The sequence below is a fragment of the Petromyzon marinus genome, chromosome 43 (genome assembly GCF_048934315.1).
Source record: "Petromyzon marinus isolate PM22_M1 ecotype Great Lakes invasive population chromosome 43, UKy_Petmar_22M1.pri1.0, whole genome shotgun sequence".
In the NCBI taxonomy this organism is placed as follows: domain Eukaryota; kingdom Metazoa; phylum Chordata; class Hyperoartia; order Petromyzontiformes; family Petromyzontidae; genus Petromyzon; species Petromyzon marinus.
The window spans coordinates 799771-823868 of NC_133709.1; the positions used below are offsets into that span (position 1 = coordinate 799771).

Genomic DNA, 24098 nt, shown 5'->3' on the forward strand with positions numbered 1-24098 from the left:
CGCAAGCCTCTGCCCACTCCCACCCTTCCCCCCACGATTATATTTATATTTTTTATACACATTTTTTTCACGATCTCACCTTTCAGTTCGGAGCATTCCAACAAATGCTCACCGTGGCATTACCGGAGAAATAAAACTCCCAGTGTGAGAGATGAACTCCACAAAGGGCGAGACAAGCGGAGAGCCGACTCCACTCTCGTGAACGCAGCATGAGCGATTCCTGCCACCTAGCACTTCAGGAAAGCGAAATACAATCAACCATAATCTCCTGCTATGACACGCATGCAAATGCCGCGTATTTTGAGCAAACCATCTAATTAATATTGCGCCAATAGCTTCGCCGGGGCTGGGCTGCCGTGAGGTTATGATTCAAGATTCATGACAACTTTAGGCCCTCATCTGCTTCAGGCCTAGTGACAGCCACTATTCAGTTCCGCCTCACGAACGGGGCGACGCGTCGTGTCTGTTACGCAGACTAATTTGTCAACACGACTGCCCAGTAAAGGTGCAGCGTTGGCCCCAGCGTTGCACCCCTTCCTAGGCGCGTGCGCCGCTGTCCCGCGCACGCGCCCCTCCTGCACGTGCCCACAAGCGCACGTGACCAACACTGACCTGTGGCAGTTTGACCCCCCCAAGGGTCCCTGCCTCCGTGACAGATGCAGAGTCACGGAGCCTCGGCAGGAGTGGATCACAGGGCGGGCTCACCCTCGCCGAGTGCCACCGCAGGAGTGCAGCCCCCGGTATCGTCAGTCCGCTGCTGGAAGCGCCCCCCTCCCCGCCATGCTCTGGAGGCCGTGAGAGATATTTGACCATACTTCACCACGTTGGTGGCGCCACAGTGGCGAGATGTTAACTACCTCGCCTGGTGTACAGGAGGCCATGGGTTCGATCCCCACCTTGACGCATGGTGTATATGTGAAGTGTGCATGCTCTTCCCGTGGTGGCGTGGATTTTCTCCGGGTCCTCCGGTTCTTCTCTCCCCGTATTTAAATCAACAACGTGCGTTAAAGTGATTGGCTGCTGCTATACATTTCCACGTGATGATAAGCCACTTCGTTGAGCTGAAAAAGAGCTTCATAGCTCAGTGGGCCCTACCTGGTAAAAAAAAAATCGTGTTGGCGATAGTGAGGGGGGTAGAACAAAGTGAGTCTCGATGCGCTGCCCAGAACGGCGACTACACCGGTCTACTGTGTGCATGGCGGCGGTCACCCATCGCAAGCTCTGTCCAGGCTCAGCCCTGCTTAGCTTCCCAGCTCTGACGAGATCCCCTTCATCGACCAGCACTGACCAGCGTGGTGACGTGCGGTGACGCGTGGTGACGCGTGGTGACGCATCCTACACGTGCGACGCGGCGTAGGAAAACCTTCAATTTAGCAGTGGACTGACGAAACAGGCAGTGAATGACTATTGCTATTATCACGCGCAAGGAAATACAACGAATATAGTTTACACACATCTCAGATCTGGAGCAATTAGTCCATTAAATATATCACCACAAGTAGATGACTTAACGAGACAGAATATTTTTACTTGGATAATAATCCATTTGGATGGAACATCTTGTTTGTGAGGGTGTCTAGGGTGCAATAAAATATATCGTCACGTGAATTTCACGCGAACGGCGGATGGATCTGCAGTTCGTCGCGTGCACGCACTCAGGCACATACGCACTCACACACAAACTCACACACACGCACGCACTCACACACTCACGCACGTACTCACTCAAAGATCCCCCCATATAGCCTTAACAGACTGTAGGGGCAAGTGCTGTTAGCGAGCACCTATGAAGGCCGGAACGGTACACGAGGGGTTGGGTGGCCAGCACCACGCCCGACCGCCTTTGTCTCCCTAGTGGCAATGTTTACACACCGCACCAGGTACTCATTTGAGGCTGGGTCGACCTAGGGGAGGCCCGGGGCCGGTTCAGATAATCGTCACTAAAGTTGGCCGTGAGCGGGAATCGAACCCGGGTCGCCAGGTTCATAGCGCAGTGCGCTAACCGCTACACTATCGCACTCACAAACTCACTCACACACTCATGCACACACTCACTCACACACTCACGCACTCACACACACACACTGGCGCACTCACTCACACACACGTACGCACGCACACACTCACACACACGCACACACACTCACGCACGCATTCACACACTCACACACTCACTCACACACTCACGCACTCACTCACACACTCACGCACTCACTCACACACTCACGTACGCACTCACACACACGCATGCACTCACACTCACGCACGCACCCACACACTCACATACACATGCACACACTCACGCGCTCACTCACGCACGCGTCGACAAAGCAGTGGAGATTCACTGCGACTCTTGCGTAAGAAGCCGTTTACAGCCGGCGACGAGAGACCGCACTCATTGCTGGCCAGCAGCCTTGGGAGAGCTTCACTCGCGCTCGCGATCCCAAACCCCGCCGCAAATCATCCACGCGGCCACCAACTGATCGCGGGCTCGGTATTTTGTCAAGCAACGAAGTCACCCGAGTCGCGCGAAAAAGTTTAGTCCGTTGCAGGCGATGCTGCCGCGCGCCTCCTGCCACCACGTCGGCGGAGTCACGCGGAACGACCGCGGTTATCGTGAGCACCGCGCGCTCCGCCAGAGGCGCAGCACGCGACACGGACGTGCGCGCCGCGTACACGGCTGAGGGAGTCTTCGTCATCGGCAGCCGTGGTCTAGCCACTGCTGGATGAACGCCTCGCCAAGTCGACGTCGCCTCTCAAGAAACCCCCCGCGATGCGACGATCTGTCGAGCGCCAAGCACACGAACCGATGTCATCGCTCCATCTCCTGGAGCGGACGTGTCCATCGGACGCGTTCCATTTCCTTGCCCGTCACTCAATTATGAATCTTGACCATCGTCCACTTCATTGTTTAAACACTGCGGTGTGGATGACGGAGTCGTTGCCCTGCGCACGTGTTCTCATCCATGCGTCCCTCTGCCTTCCCAATGTCATTCCAAGCATGCGCCTCGCCCCGGCTCTCTACGGCCTGGTTGTTCTCCTCGATATGTCATTCGCGTGGACGCAATCCATCTTGGGCAGCTGTGCCGCGTCCACACGTTCGGTCATTGTGAACAGGACACGTGCTCACAGGGGATGACAGCCGATGGACAGAGAGGCGACCAACCCAAGGGAAGGAGCATGCCCACCGCATCGGTGAACAGATTTAATTTTGAAAATGCCAATTTTCTGTTTTAATATTTACTTATTATCACGATGGTATCTGTAAACTCTTGGACACGTTGCATTGCCGGCATACGCCATGAGAAGGGGGAGTGCTGTGTGTTTTTGTCTTTTTTTAGCACAGATTTTTTTTCATTTGAATGCTGGTTTTCACCGTGGAGAAATTGTTGTTTGAATTGTATCATTGTCAACGCACACACACACGTAGACACGCACACACACACGCACGTAGACACGCACACACACGCGTAGACACACACACGCACGTAGACACGCACACACACGCACGTAGACACGCACACACACAGTCACATAAACACGCACACGCACGTAGACACCCACACGCACGTGGACACACACGCACACGCAGGTAGACACGCACACACACGCGCACGTAGACACGCACACACACGTAGACACGCGGACGCACGTAGACACACACACGCACGTAGACACGCACACACACACTCACGTAGACACGCACACGCACGTAGACACACACACACACTCACGTAGACACACACACACACGCACACACACACACGCACGTAGACATGCGCACACACACACGCTGTAGTGCATGCTGCAAGTGACCTGTAATCTCGCACTGTGGAGGCAGTGAGGGTTGGTGGATGACACACACAACGTTTGATGCTCCACCAGGGCACCTCGTCTCATCAGCTAAGGTGTGCAAAGTCAAAGCGATTTCTGTTCAAATGAGCATTCGCGCATTGGTGCTTATCTCCTGTTTACAGCCCTGAGCCAGCCGTGGATATTCCACATTCCTATGGCCGGGGGGAGTGCATCTACTTTAGCACAAAGTGGTGTCAATGTTATCGACCGTGAAAAGATGATGGGCTGCTAAGAAAAAGTCCTCAAAATCAGGTGGCACGATAAAAACACGTGAGTTTTTTGAAACGTCAGTACATACCGCCTACCGAAGACGCGGTAGTAATCTGACGTGTACGACCCTCCGTGTATGAACTCAAGGCGCATTCCGAAGCGACTCGAGGCGATGTGGCTCGCAACGATTGGCGCCGCGTGCCTATCACCCCCCCCCCCCCCCCCGACTGCGTGGATGAGTCAACGTCGTTGCCATTTCCAGTGTGTGGCCTCTCCCAGGAGACGACTCGAGACCCTTCGCTTTCGCACGAAGCGAGAGGGTCCGAGAATCCCAGCGGGCTTCATCATCACCGCGCCCCGCGAAAGCCTCGCCGCCATTCACGCCTCGCCGGGGGCGGCGACCGCCCGGCGCCGGGCCTCGATGATTCCCAGACGAGGCGAGCGGGCGGCACTGCGCTGATTCAGCGAAGTCGCTCGCGCGTTTCACCAATTCGCGTGGTTGGCAAAAGGGGTTGCCTGGAGCCCCTTACCTTCCTGCCGCCCGTGTTGATCTTCATCGGGGTCAGGAAAGGGTCAAAGATCATCCGTCCCGTCTCCACGTCCACCGGCGACTGCCTCTTGCCGACGGAGCACAAGTTCCAGCCGGAGTTCACGAGCCCCCAGAACGCCGGCCCTGTGGACAGAGAGAGATGGGGGGGGGGGGGGGGGAGTCGTAAGGAGCCTCCGTGGGCCTGCTGCGTGCAACAAAACCGGACGCTTCGCGCGCCGCGTTCGTCTCCATGAAGCGCCATCGTTGGCACTTTTTTTTTACGAGCCGCTGTAAAGGACTCGAGAGCAGGGCGCAGTGGTGGGGAGCCTCTTCATTAAGCGACGAACACAGCGTGCGTGTGTTTAAGCGGTGTACCGCGGTGTGCAGCGCTTAAGCGGTGTTCAGTGTTGGGTGGCGCACTCGGGAGGCCGACGGTTCGTTTGATCTCCCGCAAGTTTCTGAAATTCCCTCCACCACCGCCTCTGTGCGTGCAGCAGCAGCAGCGTAACCACACCACGTGCGGCGCGCTTAGTGGATAGGCGGTGAGTTAAAGTGTGGGTACTCTCACCTCTTTCAAAGTGTCTGGGCAGCGTGGAAGGGTAAACCGAATACCTCCTACAGGGGCTCTCTGGAGCGCCCTCTCGTGGAGGCGTTTCTGCCCACCGTGAAGAGAGCGAGCCATTGCAGGGCTGCGCCTTTGCCTATGTGCTAACGTGGTCCTCGTTTAGCGAGTAACAAAAATATTGGCACGAGTCGTGTGCGCGCGATCATGGCACATTCCCGAGTCATGGACGTAAACCCATCAGCTGTGTTTCAAGTTCTACTTCATGACGGCGATTCCGCTTGTTTAGCCAGGAAACGTATGGCCGAGTCTCAAGACTGTTTCAGGAGGGTCCTGCCAACTTGGTCGTAGTAGGGGGAGGAGGGTGGCGATGGTTCCGCTGTCTGTGATCGGCAGTGGAGTCGTTTGCAAGTCAATTATGCAGCGTTGCGATGTTTTTGGCCAAATTCCGGTTACATCTTACGATTGTTACATGTAGATTTCAGCTACGGGGGTTGGGGATCTAGTGGCAGAACAGGCGGAGTAACAGACAAACTCCGCACAGACACCGCACAGACAAACTCCGCACAGACAAACACCGCACAGACAAACTCCACAGACAAACACCACACAGACAAACACCACACAGACAAACTCCGCACAGACAAACTCCGCACAGACACCGCACAGACAAACACCACACAGACAAACTCCGCACAGACAAACACCACACAGACAAACACCACACAGACAAACTCCGCACAGACAAACTCCACACAGACAAACTCCACACAGACAAACACCACATAGACAAACACCACACAGACAAACTCCGCACAGACAAACACCACACAGACAAACACCACACAGACAAACTCCGCACAGACAAACACCACACAGACAAACACCACACAGACAAACTCCACACAGACAAACTCCACACAGAAAAACTCCGCACAAACTCCGCACAAACTCCACACAGACAAACACCGCACAGACACCACACAGACAAACTCCGCACAGACAAACACCGCACAAACTCCACACAGACAAACACCACACAGACAAACACCGCACAGACAAACACCACACAGACAAACTCCACACAGACAAACTCCGCACAGACAAACACCGCACAGACAAACACCACACAGACAAACTCCGCACAGACAAACTCCACACAGACAAACACCACACAGACAAACTCCGCACAGACAAACTCCACACAGACAAACACCGCACAGACAAACTCCGCACAGACAAACTCCGCACAGACAAACACCACACAGACAAACACCACACAGACAAACTCCACACAGACAAACTCCACACAGAAAAACTCCGCACAAACTCCGCACAAACTCCACACAGACAAACACCGCACAGACACCACACAAACAAACTCCGCACAGACAAACACCGCACAAACTCCACACAGACAAACACCACACAGACAAACACCGCACAGACAAACACCACACAGACAAACACCACACAGACAAACACCGCACAGCCAAACACCACACAAACAAACTCCGCACAGACAAACACCGCACAAACTCCACACAGACAAACACCACACAGACAAACACCGCACAGACAAACACCACACAGACAAACACCACACAGACAAACACCGCACAGCCAAACACCACACAGACAAACTCCACACAGACAAACTCCGCACAGACAAACACCACACAGACAAACTCCGCACAGACAAACTCCGCACAGACAAACTCCACACAGACAAACACCACACAAACAAACTCCGCACAGACAAACTCCGCACAGACAAACTCCACACAGACAAACTCCGCACAGACAGACACCACACAGACAAACACAACACAGACAAATTCCGCACAGACAAACTCTACACAGACAAACACCACACAGACAGACACCACACAGACAAACTCCACACAGACAAGCACCACACAGACAAACTCCGCACAGACAAACTCCGCACAGACACCACACAGACAAACACCACACAGACAAACTCCACACAGACAAGCACCACACAGACAAACTCTGCACAGACAAACTCCGCACAGACACCACACAGACAAACTCCACACAGACAAACACCACACAGACAAACACCACACAGACAAACTCCACACAGACAAACACCACACAGACAAACTCCACACAGACAAACTCCACACAGAAAAACTCCGCACAAACTCCGCACAAACTCCACACAGACAAACACCGCACAGACACCACACAAACAAACTCCGCACAGACAAACACCGCACAAACTCCACACAGACAAACACCACACAGACAAACACCGCACAGACAAACACCACACAGACAAACACCACACAGACAAACACCGCACAGCCAAACACCACACAGACAAACTCCACACAGACAAACTCCGCACAGACAAACACCGCACAGACAAACACCACACAGACAAACTCCGCACAGACAAACTCCGCACAGACAAACTCCACACAGACAAACACCACACAAACAAACTCCGCACAGACAAACTCCGCACAGACAAACTCCACACAGACAAACTCCGCACAGACAGACACCACACAGACAAACACCACACAGACAAATTCCGCACAGACAAACTCTACACAGACAAACACCACACAGACAGACACCACACAGACAAACTCCACACAGACAAGCACCACACAGACAAACTCCGCACAGACAAACTCCGCACAGACACCACACGGACAAACACCACACAGACAAACTCCACACAGACAAGCACCACACAGACAAACTCCGCACAGACAAACTCCGCACAGACACCACACAGACAAACTCCACACAGACAAACACCACACAGACAAACACCACACAGACAAACTCCACACAGACAACCTCCACACAGACAAACTCCGCACAGACAAACTCCACACAGACAAACTCCACACAGACAAACTCCACACAGACAAACTCCGCACAAACACCACACAGACAAACACCGCACAAACACCACACAGACAAACACCACACAGACAAACACCGCACAAACACCACACAGACAAACACCACACAGACAAACTCCGCACAGACAAACACCACACAGACAAACACCATACAGACAAACTCCGCACAGAACAACGCTTCACATTTGCAACAGTGACCAGAGGGTGCATGGGGAGCGAGCGGGCTGCACAAGATGTACAGTGAGGGAAAAAAGTATTTGATCTCCTGCTGATATGGTACGTTTGCCCACTGACAAAGAAATGATCAGTCTATAATTTTAATGGTAGGTTTATTTGAACAGTGAGAGACAGAATAACAACAACAAAATCCAGAAAAACGCATGTCAAAAATGTTATAAATTGATTTTCATTTTAATGAGGGAAAAAATTATTTGACCCCTCTGCAAAACATGATTTAGTACTTGGTGGCAAAACGCTTGTTGGCAATCACAGAGGTCAGACGTTTCTTGTAGTTGGCCACCAGGTTTGCACACATCTCAGGAGGGATGTTGTCCCACTCCTCTTTGCAGATCTTCTCCAAGTCATTAAGGTTTCGAGGCCGACGTTTGGCAACTCGAACCTTCAGCTCCCTACACAGATTTTCTATGGGATTAAGGTCTGGAGACTGGCTAGGCCACTCCAGGACCTTAATGTGCTTCTTCTTGAGCCACTCCTTTGTTGCCTTGGCCGTGTGTTTTGGGTCATTGTCATGCTGGAATACCCATCCACGACCCATTTTCAATGCCCTGGCTGAGGGAAGGAGGTTCTCACCCAAGATTTGACGGTACATGGCCCCGTCCATCGTCCCTTTGATGCGGTGAAGTTGTCCTGTCCCCTTAGCAGGAAAACACCCCCAAAGCATAATGTTTCCACCTCCATGTTTGACGGTGGGGATGGTGTTCTTGGGGTCATAGGCAGCATTCCTCCTCCTCCAAACACGGCGAGTTGAGTTGATGCCAAAGAGCTCCATTTTGGTCTCATCTGACCACAACACTTTCACCCAGTTGTCCTCCTGAATCATTCAAATGTTCATTGGCAAACTTCAGACGGGCATGTATATGTGCTTTCTTGAGCAGGGGGACCTTGAGGGCGCTGCAGGATTTCAGTCCTTCACGGCATAGTGTGTTACCAATTGTTTTCTTGGTGACTATGGACCCAGCTGCCTTGAGATCATTGACAAGATCCTCCCGTGTAGTTCTGGGCTGATTCCTCACCGTTCTCATGATCATTGCAACTCCACGAGGTGAGATCTTGCATGGAGCCCCAGGCCGAGGGAGATTGACAGTTATTTTGTTTTTCTTCCATTTGCGAATAATCGGACCAACTGTTGTCACCTTCTCATCAAGCTGCTTGGCAATGGTTTTGTAGCCCATTACAGCCTTGTGTAGGTCTACAATCTTGTCCCTGACATCCTTGGAGAGCTCTTTGGTCTTGGCCATGGTGGAGAGTTTGGAATCTGATTGATTGATTGCTTCTGTGGACAGGTGTCTTTTATACAGGTAACAAGCTGAGATTAGGAGCACTCCCTTTAAGAGTGTGCTCCTAATCTCAGCTCGTTACCTGTATAAAAGACACCTGGGAGCCAGAAATCTTTCTGATTGAGAGGGGGTCAAATACTTATTTCCCTCATTAAAATGCAAATCAATTTATAACATTTTTAACATACGTTTTTCTGGATTTTGTTGTTGTTATTCTGTCTCTCACTGTTCAAATAAACCTACCATTAAAATTATAGACTGATCATTTCTTTGTCAGTGGGCAAACGTACAAAATCAGCAGGGGATCAAATACTTTTTTTCTCTCACTGTAAGAAACGCGGGCCTGGGTGAGGCCGGACACCACCGAACGGTTAAAAGGGCGTGCGTGAGCAGAAATATCCTTCCCTGGATTCACATTACGATTGTGGCAGGAGGAGGAGGTGGGGGGGGGGGGCTATGATTAGGGGCAGAGGCGGGGGCATTGAGAAAAAGAGCAGCGTGTTGAGAGCTGCAGGTTCCTTGCCGAGAAAAGCGGCGGGCAGAAGGGAGCGGGGATAATGTTCAGCCACGGCCCAGCGGGGAACTGACCTCCGACTCGGATGTCTGAGGCTGTGCAAGACGGTCCCGAGGAAAGGTATTATGAGATAATACTGTATTAGAAGGGAGGGGGTTGGGATTGAAAAAGAAGATTTAAGATTTAATGTTGTGATCCGCACTGACCTGTGTGGAAGTCGGGTCATACAACCAGCGCCTGATGGCGGTGGTTGTGGTCTCCAGCGAAACGTGTTTGTACACATTGTTAACATTGTTAACATTGTTAACATTTTGCTTGTTTTCTATATTACAGTTGTGTCCATAAACTAAATTGGCATATTTGCCCCACGTGACAACTCAATGTCACTGGCTCTGTCGGGCAGTGAAGTGCTACAATAGTTAAATATTGCCATTATACCCACACAATGATCAAACCGAAAAGAAACGAATAACGAATGAATGTTCAACATCATTATAGCTCCTACCATACGGCGGCGACAACGCATTCACGATGACTCGAGGGCCAAAGTTGACGAACCATTGTGCCCTGGAGATTCAACATGTTTATTTCGAGGGAGTCACTTTGCTGTATACGGCAGGAGCCTTGAGAAAGAAGCATCCTGCATCGACGGCTCGCTGCTCGCCGTGGCAGGGGAGGACGACTTCTCGCCAGGCCCCCACCACGGCGAGGCGACGCTCACGCTGCATGTCGCGCCGCGCCGCTCTCTGCTCCGCCATTCTCCTCGAGCGGGACTTTAGCGCAAGGACGGCTCGAGGAAAATAGAGCACTGCCAGAGGTCACGAAGGTTAAAAGGAGTTTGTGTTGTGGACAAAAATCCCAGCTCATGAATTATTCACGGGCGTTTTCCCGAGAACGACGCTGCCTTTGATTTCTCTGAGATGTTTGCATGGGGAAGTGTTTCGCTTTCTTTCCTGTTGGGGGTGGGGTTTTTTTAACTTATTTGCAAGGCTATATTTTTTTACTCCTTTATTTATCATTCTTTAAATGTCAGCGAGAATACGTGAGCCGTTTCCGATCGGTTTGGAACCTAAGCCGATTCCTCTCGCGACATAATGGGATTTTGTTCTGCCTCTCATTTGATAAAGGCCACCAGGGACTTACTTCTCAAGATAACAGCTCAGAGTTCTTCACGATTACATCTTGAAAGTTATACTCAAGTCAAAAAAGTAGGTCTCGTGTGTCTGTGTGTGTATATATAGTACATACATAATGCATACACGCACACTGCCATCATATAAATAATATATGTACGGAATCGAGACACGCATAATTAATCTGTAAATGAAAAAAACCCAAGTTGATTTTCTGAGAGCAACACAGAGACGCATGTATTTTTTTTACTTCAGGTTAGATTACAAATAAAACACTTCGCTTGCAGACAGCGCGTGACCTTAAGCAGAACATCACGTTCGTATTGCCATCTCGGTCTTTCTGAATGTCCTCCAGACCAGTTCATGTAATTTCAAAGTACGTTGAGCATGTGTTTTATAAATATACGTTCATATTATAAAATGTGTTTAAAGTGAGCTCAGTGTTTGAAACTGACGTTGTTTTTTTCTCTCCCCGTGAACCAGAGAACTGTGGCCAACGCTAGGAACTTTAAAAGCAGAAAACACAACCCCGATACATCGCGCGAAAATGGAAGCAGGAAAATGACGCTCAAGCGAGCTCCACTCTCGGAAGGGCTGGAGATGAATAAAAGATGAACACTGTGCCATAAATGCCATTGTGACGACTCTTATCTCGAAATCAAAGGGCTCTGGTGCCACGGGACGAGGGAGCCGAGGATCGCGACGCCCTAATCCAGGCGCCTTTTCCCCGCGCGCGTCGCCGCATCCGCTGCTATCAGACGGCAAATTGTTTTGATTTTCACGCAGGTGCCGCAAAGGGAAATACAATCAAAGCCCGAGTAAACACAGAAAAACGCAAATATTTCACCAACAAACACGTCTTCATTAATTTGTAACAAATGGATTACGTTTGTCGTCGAAATCCGAGATGCGATTCATGAATTCTGCCGCGCTCCCTGCGAGCCGTGCGCATCGCGCCCTCCTTAGCACCACTACCACCACCATCACCACTTCCTCCACCACCTCCTCCACCACCTCCTCCACTTGCGCGAGGCTCCAAGCCAACAGGCGCGAGGCTCCACGCCGCTATTCCCGTCGGCGAGCGCTCTCTCGCTCTCTCTCTCTCCTGTTACGGAAGCGCTCGTCCAGCGCTGACACGAGTGAGACGGTGACCTTAAAGAGATGCAGAGGGTCACAGATTACCGTGACCCTTGACCCGACTCCTGCGCTGTCAGTCACGCGGCGATGGCCGCGAGGGATGAAGCGCGGCGCGGTTTGCAAGCGGATTACAAAAAAAGTAACAAAAACACCCCCCACCTCCCACCCCGAAATGTGCAAGAGAATGCAACCGTCGGTTTGAACGCGTTTGGTTTGAAAATTTGCCAAATTGAGGTAACATTGCACCTCTGACATAGCTCTTGTTGTTGTTTGTTGTTTATTAGTTTCCACACCTCCCACATACACAGATGGTACCGCACACAAAGACAACCCACTCCCCCATCGCGTCTCACAGACCGTCGGGGCGAGTGCTGTGAGCGAGGAGCACTAATTAAGACCGGCACGGCATGCGAGGGGAGGCTGTGACCAGCGCCACGCCCGGCCGCCTTTGTCTCCCCAGTGCTGATGTTTACACACCTCACCAAGTACCCATTGTAAAGCTGAGCCGCCTTTGTCTCCCCAGTGCTGATGTTTACACACCTCACCAAGTACCCATTGTAAAGCTGAGCCGCCTTTGTCTCCCCAGTGCTGATGTTTACACACCTCACCAAGTACCCATTGTAAAGCTGAGCCGACTCTATTAGGAGGCCCAGGACCGGTTCCGACTTTCGTCACCGATATAGGCCACGAGCGGGAATCGAACTCGGGTGGCCGGGTTCGTGGGGGGGGGGGGGGGCGGGGGGGGGGGCTGTGCGTGAACCCCCCGCGTCGCCGCTCCCCAGGGCCGCGTGCCCGCGGCTCCGCACGCAGAGAGCCAAGCGGCGGTCACGGCCTGCTGAGAATGAAATCCAAGAGAGTTGCTGCGGCGAGTTCACCCGCCGGCCTGCAGAGTTGCTAACGACCACACGACACGTGTCCTACCGCTAGGCCAGCAGCGGTCGCGAGTCGACAGGAGGCAGCCGCTCGCGAGTGCCCCGAGCTGCACTGGCTTCCGCAGATTTCTTCCTCTTTCAAATCGACGATTGTGTTGAAACTTTTACAAGCGACCACGTCAAATTATCCGAGTTTTGTTTCTCCATTGAACTGCCAGAGGGCCCGCACGCAGCTCGCGAGCCGCAGTTCGGTCACGCCTCTCGTAGAGAGTGAGATTCACCTCGCCCAGCGATCCCACCATTTGTTGCGATGCAATACAAATTAAATAGCGATAAAAACAATTTCAAATTGTACTGGGCTGCGGCCCACCGCACAGTAGACGCTCGCCCTCGAAGAGAGGAGGAGGAGGAAAACTGAGCACCCCGAGAAAAGCCACACATGCGAGGAGGCAACACTGGATTCCACACTGATGGAACAGGACGAGTTCACATCTCATGGCGAGTCCGGAACCCCACCCCACCACCACTGATCCTCCAATGATTCGTCACAATTCAGTGACGATTCCATTCTATTACCGAACTCTCTGTTTACCATCGGGGTGAATGGTAGCACAGCAGAGGTAGCGCACTAGCCCATTGTGCACAAGACGCGCACGTGGATACGCACACACGCGCGCGATTCCACGCGAGGTTGCAACTTCAACGACCAAGTCGGAGCGACGCGTGGGTTCCACCTCTCCCGTAGGCGGCGTGCGAACCGCGGGGATCGAGGCGACCCGTCCCGTGGGAGCTGAGCTGCCGGCCCCCGTGGGCCACAGGACACGGCGCCCTGACACTTCGTCAAACTGCAGAATTAATTCCCCCTCCTCCCTTCTCTCTCTCTCTCTCCACGCTCGAATGTTTTTGTCTGCGTTTTTGTTTTGGTATTTTACATCCGCGGTGGAAATGTTTTCTCGCGTTTTGTCGGGCAGCCGCGAGTCAGCGAGCGTAGGAGGCGGGACACCGTGGGACGTGGGGCGTGGGGGGGGGGTGCAGGAGCCACCCGCACGGCCCGCACGACGGCCCAGCGGTGGCCGCTCACGGTTGGAATGCAGCGGCCGCCCCGATTATTACTGCGGCCGCGATAACCACGGTAATAAATAACTAACAACAACGAATGGCGCCGTCCATGTCGCCGTGGACCCGAAGAGAGCCCCTGAAGGAGTTCGCAAGTCGCAGCAGGGCGTTGCGTGTCGACGACAGCCGCCAAACGTTCCCAGATTAAAACGTTTCTCGCAAAGCGACTCGATCGGGACGACGCACAGAGCGGCAGCTAATGATCGCCTCCTACCGGCAGACTGATTGATGCCCCAGGTCACCCTTGCAAACGAGAACGCCTCTATCCCCGGTCTCTCGACTCCGCCTCGCTAAACGAAGCCGCCTTGTTGGCAGCCACAGGGGCCGCTCCCCGCCGGGGGTCGCCGGGCCGCGAGGGCTCACGGAGCCTCCCGGCGCGCAACGCGGAGCGGTGGCGGCGGCAGCAGCAAGGCCGCCCGCCACCACCACGTGGCGTGGAAGCGTGGAAGCGTGGAAGCGTGGAAGGCTCTTGGGCAGGGGGGGGGTCACGGGGTGGAAGGCTCTTGGGCAGGGGGGGGGGGGTCACGGGGAGCACACCTCGGTGCTGTGGCTCGACTGACGCCAAGCCTCGTGCGATTCATCGACGAAACGTCGAATCTCACCGAATCACCGCGCATCGACTGCAGTATTTATCTGTGATTATGTCTCTTGTTTACATCGCTTCTGTCATCTCACTCGGAGTTTATATTCTAACAGTGGGTGGGGTGGGGTGGGGGGTGAGTGCAAACTCCACGGCTGCTCAGGGGCCCCAGCAACACTGTTACAGAGCACCTCGGCATCTCGTGGTGCCGCGGTGATGCGCCTCATCCACTAAGGTCAAGGGTCTCTCCGCGCGGGGCCTCGTCAGCTGTGAAAAGAAAATGCACGCGTGTCCGTAAATGTATCGGCGCTAAGAATAGAATTATAATTAGACTGCAGTTTGAAGTGCGCGTTAGAAAATGTGCCAACATGTTTCTCATGTTGCATATTTTCTTTGGTCGTTTTACCCGACAACACAAAAACCCCGAAGCGATCATCAACAGCGTGGAACCAGAGGCACTGGAATCAGTCGCGGCTGAGATGGAGATGGCAATGCTGGCTGCCAATACCGCCAGCACTTCCTGAAGAAGTGCACTGGGTTCCTTGTTACCTTCGGTCACCGTCAGATAAACAAATTGTTCATCAAATGCGACCGACTGACAGGCAGTAGTGATGCAGTGAGATACAACGGTGGAGCGGTTGATCGTTATTAGGAGTCATCAGCAGTGAGCATGGGTAAATATACTGTGCCGATGAGTCCTAAGTGTGACGAAACCAGTGCAGCCGTCTCATGTCTGCACCAGTGCTGCTGTCGGTCACATTTACTCAAGTGTATTGTGAAGTGACACAATTGTGATGTGACAATCAATTTGATGGCTATTGCCCATATTGCACAGAGGTTTCCGGACACGTCTTAAGTGTGAAATGTTACAGGTTTTTTTTCTTTCCCCAGCCTGCACGAGCATTGTGTTTTTTTTGGTTATCGTTGTCTACAAATGCGAGCACAGCTAAGATGTTGCCGAGCACCAGGAAGTCTCGTGACATCTCGAGACGATGTCACCAGCGCCTTGGAGGACGCGTGGAGCATGGGGAAATTTTAGCTCTGAGGATAAAATCTTCAAGCTACCAAGTGCGTGTTGCGTGTTTGTAGCGCGCCGAACCCGGTAACCCGAGTTAAATTCCCAGCCACGGCTAACATCAGTGGCAACTATTGGAAACGACCCTGGGCCTCCCCTAGGTTGAGTGAGGTATGTAAACATTAGCGAAGGATAGACAAAGGCGGCCGGGCGTGATGCTGCCCCCGGCCCACGGCACGTCACTCTGGCATTTACAGGTGCCTCGCTAACAGCACTTGCCCCAACGGCATGTTACAGCCTACCCGGGGAATCTGTGTCTGTGTAGTTTCAGCAAACTCGTGAAACCCGATGTCCAATTGTAAGCGGACGACCCCTTGGCGGGCACCGTTCGACACGGGCAGCGCCGAGCGAGGGCAGCGCCGAGCGAGGGCAGCGCTCGCGGTGCAGGGCGCGTGGCAGAGGCCCTGTCCGGGCTCCGCTGCGAGGAGACCGGCGCACTTTGGAGTCAACCGAATTGCGCAGCTGTCAGATCGCTGAAGCGTCGAAGGCCAACGCCCTCCACCGCCTCCTGCTCCTCCTGCTCCACCGCGTCCAGCCCTTCCCACTCGCAGCCCCTCGCCCTCTGCGCCACCTCCCCCACCCCTCTGCCCGCTGACCTCCACAGGGGCCCGGCCCGCACCGATCCTCACAGCCCAACACAGAACACCACAAGGGCGTAATAAGGTCCCGTGATAGAAATGTTCAATAGCGAACTGTGCTGTCGATGCTGCATTAGCGCGTGGTTGTTGAGAGCAGTGGCGCAGTGCTTAGCTGATATTCTAAAACCATTTTTGTTTTGAGTCATAAGCATAGAGTCAAATATTATTGTGCCAAATTGCACATTTCGGTGCCCTACAATAACACCAGTAAAATGGAACCCAGTCACTCAGGCACACTTTGCGATACATACTTCATACCTGTACATAATATAGATATGTCCAGCATGAAGGCAAAGATCCCCCCTATAGCCTTAACAGACGGTTGGGAAAAGTTCTGTTACCGAGTAGCGCCTATGAAGGCCTGAATAGTACGAAAGGGGATGGGTCGCCAGCACAATTCCCTGCCATCTTTGTCTCCCCATTGCTGATGTTTCGACACTGCATCAGGTACTCGACCTAGGGGAGGCCCTGGACCGGTTCAGATATTTGCCACTGCTGTTGGCCGTGAGCAGGAATCGAATTCGGGTCGCCGGGTTCGGAGCGCGTTGCTCTAACCACTGCGCCACCGCTCCGCACGCGCACACAGAGCGATTGGCTTTAGCGACATTTATAAACAGGGCCCACTGTTGACTTTTGACGAGCTCTGTGGCTGTCATGGATGACGTCCGTCAGCGACAGGGTGAACATTTACACGCAAAAAAAACCCCGCCACAAAGAACAACAACAACAACAATAACATCACGCAATCCGTCAGTTGTCTCCTCTCCAGCCTGTGACCCCCACCACGGCCACGCGCTCCCGGCTCCCCCGCACACGCCACGGCCAGACCCGCCGCCACCTGCAGGGGCATCTGAAGACCCCGGAGAAGGCTGTGAGGCGAGGCCAGCGTCGGCCCACCGAAGCCCTCGACAGTCTCCACCGATGGCTCGCGAAAGACGTCGCTTTTCACTCAGTCACTCACGGTTCACGCCCCACGAGCAGCGGGCAGACTCGCCAGGGCTGCGCGTGAACCGTGCGTGCGGGAGATTTCGTTTTGTTGTTGTTGACGTCCCCCGCTGGTTTAATGATTCGCGAAGCTCCTCACTCGTCGAGGGTCGCCACGTGACCGCCAGCCGACTACTTTAAGGAGCGATTAGAACTCACGACGCATTCTACCTCTTCACCCCAATTCTATATAGCCAAATGCTTACACGTGTTGCGTCTCCTGATCAATGCGTGAACGTTCCGCATCACGTTGCAATTGCTATACCCTATTTCATGAACGAAGGGCGTTTAGCGGGTCGAGCGCTCACCACTGTGATGGCTTTCTGGAAATAAATGTTGAGCGGTGGAAATGTTTTTTTTCCATTCGGTCGCTGAGCGCAATCGATGCCTCTAGAGGAGCGACCGCGTGTGTGAAGGTTCGCGGCACAGGAATAGACTTTTTCTTTAAATTATTCATGAAATAATAAAATAAAATGAACCTCTCACGACATGAAAATGAATTTTACTCCAAATGATGCCGTAAAGTTCCCGAACCCTTTGCTCTCTAATTCAAAAAATGACCCCACACGCTGAGAAACTCACTCACATTTTTTTGATTTACGCTGAGCGATGAAACGCCCGCGGTGTTGGCACAAAGAGCGGGAGAGACGATGTTAATTATTATAATTATTTATATTATTTCAATTATTACAATTATTTATATTATTTTCATTATTTATATTATTTTAACTATTTAATTAGCACCGCCCACAGCATCGCTCAGAGGCCTTATAGGAGCGCGCACACTGGTCATCATGTCCCGACCATTTACCGAAACATTCCACCGGGAAAAAAATGAAACGCCTCGAGACGATGGGACGTCTCGTTTGTCAAGGAGGGTTTCGACTGACGCATACCATCAACGTGCGTAGCTCACGAGCAATGGAAAGTATACAAACGAATTAATATATAGTTTATGCATTATGCATGATGCATGCAATGAATAACACACCCAATCGAATACCGACGGACAAATAGCTTCAAGGCTGTCGTGGACGCCGCGTGCCGCCGGATCGCGCGGGATGCACTCCTCGGCGCGTAGCGGGTCGCGAATTCTGCGCAAGGGAATTCGCGAATGGGAGACCGAGAGAGGTCGGCGGCGCCTTCCTGGAGAGAGGAAAGGAAAATAACCCCGGCATCGAGCAGCCGCGCAGGGCGGACAGCGCGCCACGACGGGGCCGGGGTTTAACGGGGAGGACAGGGCAGGAGCGTTCAACGCAGGCGTCAATACCTCTCAGCGCTTAATGCGCATTGGAACAGGGCTGCGCCACGCGCGCACGGATCGATGGAGTAATGGGTATTTAACGTGCGCGTACACACGAGGCACGCCCCGGAGACGAACGGGGCCGGCCTAGCAGGGGTGTAGAGGCGCAGGGGCGCATCAGGCGGTGAGTGACAGCGCCCGGTAGCCGTGCACGGTGCGTCCGTCGGGTTCGCAGGCGTGGAGGTTTGGTCGATTCGTGAAAATGACACGCGACGTACAAGCTCACGTTCTCTTGAGCAAGCGCGGCGAACAAAACGTGTAGAAATTAACCTGAAAATTTTGAAACTATAAATGAGAGACGGAAAAACTAATTAATTATTGTTTTGTAAGTGGGCAGAGGAGGGCGGCCACACGAGCACCCACACCAGCACTTCCACACACGAGCACACACACCAGCACTCCACACACGAGCACCCACACCAGCCCTCCCACACACTCCCACCCACACCAGCACTCCCACACACGAGCACCCACACCAGCACTCCCACACACGAGCACCCACACCAGCACTCCCACACACGAGCACCCACACCAGCAATCCCACACACGAGCACCCACACCAGCACTCCCACACACGAGCACCCACACCAGCACTCCCACACACGAGCACCCACACCAGCCCTCCCACACACGAGCACCCACACCAGCACTCCCACACACGAGCACCCACACCAGCCCTCCCACACACGAGCACCCACACCAGCACTCCCACACACGAGCACCCACACCAGCACTCCCACACACGAGCACCCACACCAGCACTCCCACACACGAGCACCCACACCAGCCCTCCCACACACGAGCACCCACACCAGCACTCCCACACACGAGCACCCACACCAGCCCTCCCACACACGAGCACCCACACCAGCACTTCCACACACGAGCACACACACCAGCACTCCACACACGAGCACCCACACCAGCCCTCCCACACACTCCCACCCACACCAGCACTCCCACACACGAGCACCCACACCAGCACTCCCACACACGAGCACCCACACCAGCACTCCCACACACTCCCACCCACACCAGCACTCCCACACACGAGCACCCACACCAGCCCTCCCACACACGAGCACCCACACCAGCACTCCCACACACGAGCACCCACACCAGCCATCCCACACACTCCCACCCACACCAGCCCTCCCACACACGAGCACCCACACCAGCCCTCCCACACACGAGCACCCACACCAGCCCTCCCACACACTCCCACCCACACCAGCACTCCCACACACGAGCACCCACACCAGCCCTCCCACACACGAGCACCCACACCAGCCCTCCCACACACGAGCACCCACACCAGCCCTCCCACACACTCCCACCCACACCAGCACTCCCACACACGAGCACCCACACCAGCCCTCCCACACACGAGCACCCACACCAGCACTCCCACACACGAGCACCCACACCAGCCCTCCCACACACTCCCACCCACACCAGCACTCCCACACACGAGCACCCACACCAGCCCTCCCACACACGAGCACCCACACCAGCCCTCCCACACACGAGCACCCACACCAGCACTCCCACACACTCCCACCCACACCAGCACTCCCACACACTCCCACCCACACCAGCCCTCCCACACACTCCCACACGCGAGCACCCACACCAGCACTCCCACACACGAGCACCCACACCAGCCCTCCCCCACATGAGCACCCACACCAGCCCTCCAACACCCATGCGGCACCTCCGTTCGCAATTCGGCCGCCGGACGTTTCGCGAGAAATGTGATCTCCACAGGTGACCTTTACGGCTATTCAGTTTATGCTAATGACGCCGGTTACAGGGATCGCGTTAATAACGCTTTGGATCAAATGTCGCCTCCCGCGAGGCCCGTGCGGTGGCTTCCAATGGATGTAAATGTTTGGCTTCCCGATCAATCACTGGGGAGGAGGACGGAGCCGTTCACAATCTTCGCCTGGCCCTTAATGAATACTTGCATGGCTCTGATGAGTCCTCGACGCAGCGCACCGACACAAGGCAACGCCGCCCTCCCATTGACCCCGCGAGGGAGCGATCGCTCAGCCGAGGAGAGTTACGCAGCTTGCATTCGTTGGTTTTGTAACGGCTGTGTCAACAACAAACAAGGTCAAAGTGACGACCCACTCGCGTCACAATGCGGTGGAGTTCATCTGCTCTTCACAGCCCTGGTCCCGTGGTGTATGTTCCATGTTCGTGTGACAGGGGCCAGTCTTTCCAGAGGAAATCCACCCGTGACGTCGTGGCCGGCAATCAAAGCGTGGTTCGATCGTTCGCTAGCGCAGTGCGCTCACCCCCCTGCCCTGCCCTCCTCCTGGGGCAGCTCGGATGTGCCAGTCAAGTGTCCTCTGGCGGGCTTGGCGAGCGCCACACCACGACACCTCGTCACTCGGTCCGAAGCAGCCCCTCTCTGTCTCGGCCTGGGGCAGGCTCCTCGCGTCGTCCCTGAGCAAGCTCTCCATCCAAGCGATGGCGGTGGTTGAGATTTGGGTTCAAGCTTAAGATTTGGGTTCAGCGGCTCAGATGAAAGCTCGCTCGGTTAATCACGTGTCCGAGATTCAAATTTCTCATTCCGTCGTCGATAGAATTACGAGTCGACGGTGCTTTGTTCCTTTGGCCATCCGGCGTGGGTTGTTGTTGTTGTTTTGGGAGCACGTGTATTCATCCAATCGTGATCCAGGGAGCTCCGAGACGGCGCGGTGACGACGTTACCAGCGGGGGGGAGGGGGGGGGGGTGGAACCGGCGTCACGACCAAAGAAGCTGAAACGTTGCGATGCTCAAGCACCGTCGTTTAATACAGACTGTCACGACGCATTGAAACGCGAGTAGACGAGGATAACAGGCGTGTTGCACGTTCAGGAGCTTTCAAAGCGATTACTGGCGCGCTTGTAAAGCCGTGACAGCCAATGCTTTCTCCCGGACGTTGAAATTCTACTCTGTCGCGTGACAAAGCGCCCGCTACTGCACCACGCGGTGCTGTGACGGCTGCTCCATCCCTACAGAAGGAGCGCGAGTGGGCGTTCCTGTGATGTCAAGACGGCGAAAAGAGATCGTTACAGCCGTCCAAATGAAAAGCAGCAATAACCGACCTGCTCGTGCATGCCGGTCCAAATTACGGTCTCGTAATTGGTCAAATCATAATCCAGTAACTGCGTCGATGAAAATTTGAATAACTCGTATGAATATGTATGAGTGCGACCTGTTTAACTAATACGTCGAGCAGGTAAACACGACGATGTTAAACTGAAAACCAGAGTGGTACTTTAATAATCTGGTTGCCATCATAATTAGCGATGCACTTTAAATAAATTAGCATGGCATGCCGTGGAAAATGTGGTGTAAAAGTGCCTCTTAGTTGCAGCGGATTTCTTAATCTCTGTAAAACATTTCATAACCGCTGAAAACGAACCACAGCCCGGTTTGTGCGTTCCGTGCCCTTCTGCGCGGTGGGTAAACATCACCCGCAGCTGACACGGCACGGGCACGCATCGCGTGTGCGGTGAGTGACATTATAAAGACATGCTTTTGCATAATTGGTGAGCGCTCTTCGAAATAAAGTTAGACTCGGAAACATTTATTTTACAGAGCTCCGCGACGTATTATTTGTTCTTATTTGTTGCCAAAGTGAATTCACCCGCGCGCCACTCGCAGGGCGACCAACGGGTGGGTCGGTAGCCGCTTCCTGGCACCGGTGAGCCGAGACGATCGGCGCGAACGAGGGCGGCCGCTTTGCACGGCGAGGGCCCCGCGTCCCTGAGAGGGCCCCGCGTCCCTGAGAGGGCCCCGCGTCCCTGCGAGGGCCCCGCGTCCCTGAGAGGGCCCCGCGTCCCTGAGAGGGCCCCGCGTCCCTGAGAGGGCCCCGCGTCCCTGAGAGGGCCCCGCGTCCCAGCGAGGGCCCCGCGTCCCTGAGAGGGCCCCGCGTCCCAGCGAGGGCCCCGCGTCCCTGCGAGGGCCCCGCGTCCCTGCGAGAGACCCACGTCCGAGGGCGCTCCCGGCCGCCCAGTGCGCCGATCGCCCCACTGCACGGCGGCCGTCTCGCTGCGCCGTCCGGCTCACCGACGCGCTCTCGGCTCGTTTGTTCGGCACGATGTCCGACGTTCCGCTCCGCCTGCCCGCAGTTTATTAAGGGAATGGATTGTGCAGCGCAATTGCCCGTGACTGACCGTTTTCATGGCATCCAAATGTCTCGTGACTGATTGGGATCCTCTCCCCACAGTGCCGCCCTCTTTCTGTCTACCCCCTTCGCCTAAAATACAATATTCGCCTTTCCTCCACATCTCTGCAGGCGTCTGTTTATATTTTAGTACCGCGTCGATGTGAGATCGCGTTCAAACGTGTTGCGAACTCACGAACTGAGTTGCTCAATTCAGTTCCCGGAGAAGTCCCCAGCGCGTTGAGCGAAACGTCGGACGTCGTCGAGCGCTCCGCAGCATTACCACCGTCCACCCCAACATTCTCACAGCTCCGCGACACAGCGCACGGGGATGCTGGACCGCAGTGGTGGACGCAACGCACTTCAAACCGCGCGCCCCGACATCCACTCCTACCAACACCGTGACGTGTGAACTCGTTAAAACCCCTTCACCAAACCTGGTGAAGTATGGTCAACAACGCCCATGGCCTTCATCCGGCAGCCCACTGCCAAGGGCGGGACATGATAACACCACGGGAGCTTTCTTCACTCGTGTCCTCTCTTAACGAAATACCGTTACTATTTTAACGAGTAACTTCACAACGATTAAACATTGGCTCGCGTGCGTGTTCGTGCTACACGATGGTCCGTTAGCTCCGTGCAGCGATTACAATCAGCGGGGAGAGGTGGGGAGGTGGAGAGGGGGCAGTGGTAACGAGCAGAGGACGTATCTCCCCCATGAATTCAACTTAAAATGATGCGAGCCAAAACCTTGGACACAAAGACGTCGAGTCTCCAGCCTCCAACAGAGACCCAGAGCGCGCGCGGCTCTGCCTGGCGGCCTCCTCCTCCTCCCGAGAACGACGATGACACCCGTGGGTTCGCAGGCGACGTCGTGCTCCCAGGAGTCCCCCCCCCTCGTCCCGGGAAAGTCCCCCGGGACGGGGGGGGGCATCGCCCGCGATCAAAGCCCCCTGCGTGGGGATGACCTTCGTGGAGGAAGACGTGGAGCCGCCTCCTGGTGG

General features: G+C 54.3%; 1 protein-coding gene and 1 long non-coding RNA gene across 4 annotated transcripts in view; one reads left to right on the forward strand and one right to left on the reverse strand.

The window, feature by feature from the left end:
- Window positions 1-24098, reverse strand: part of CA10 (carbonic anhydrase 10) — a 168683-nt gene that overhangs the window by 73021 nt on the left and 71564 nt on the right. For all 3 annotated transcript variants that reach the window (XM_032970236.2, XM_032970237.2, XM_076073682.1), the window contains exon 4: window positions 4596-4738. In XM_032970236.2, the coding sequence (XP_032826127.1) occupies window positions 4596-4738 (143 nt within the window). The remainder of the gene's footprint in view (window positions 1-4595; window positions 4739-24098) is intronic.
- On the forward strand, window positions 10087-11839 carry LOC116951545 (uncharacterized). Its single transcript, XR_004404254.2, has 3 exons — window positions 10087-10216; window positions 11224-11304; window positions 11713-11839. It is a non-coding gene; the product is annotated as an uncharacterized LOC116951545 (long non-coding RNA).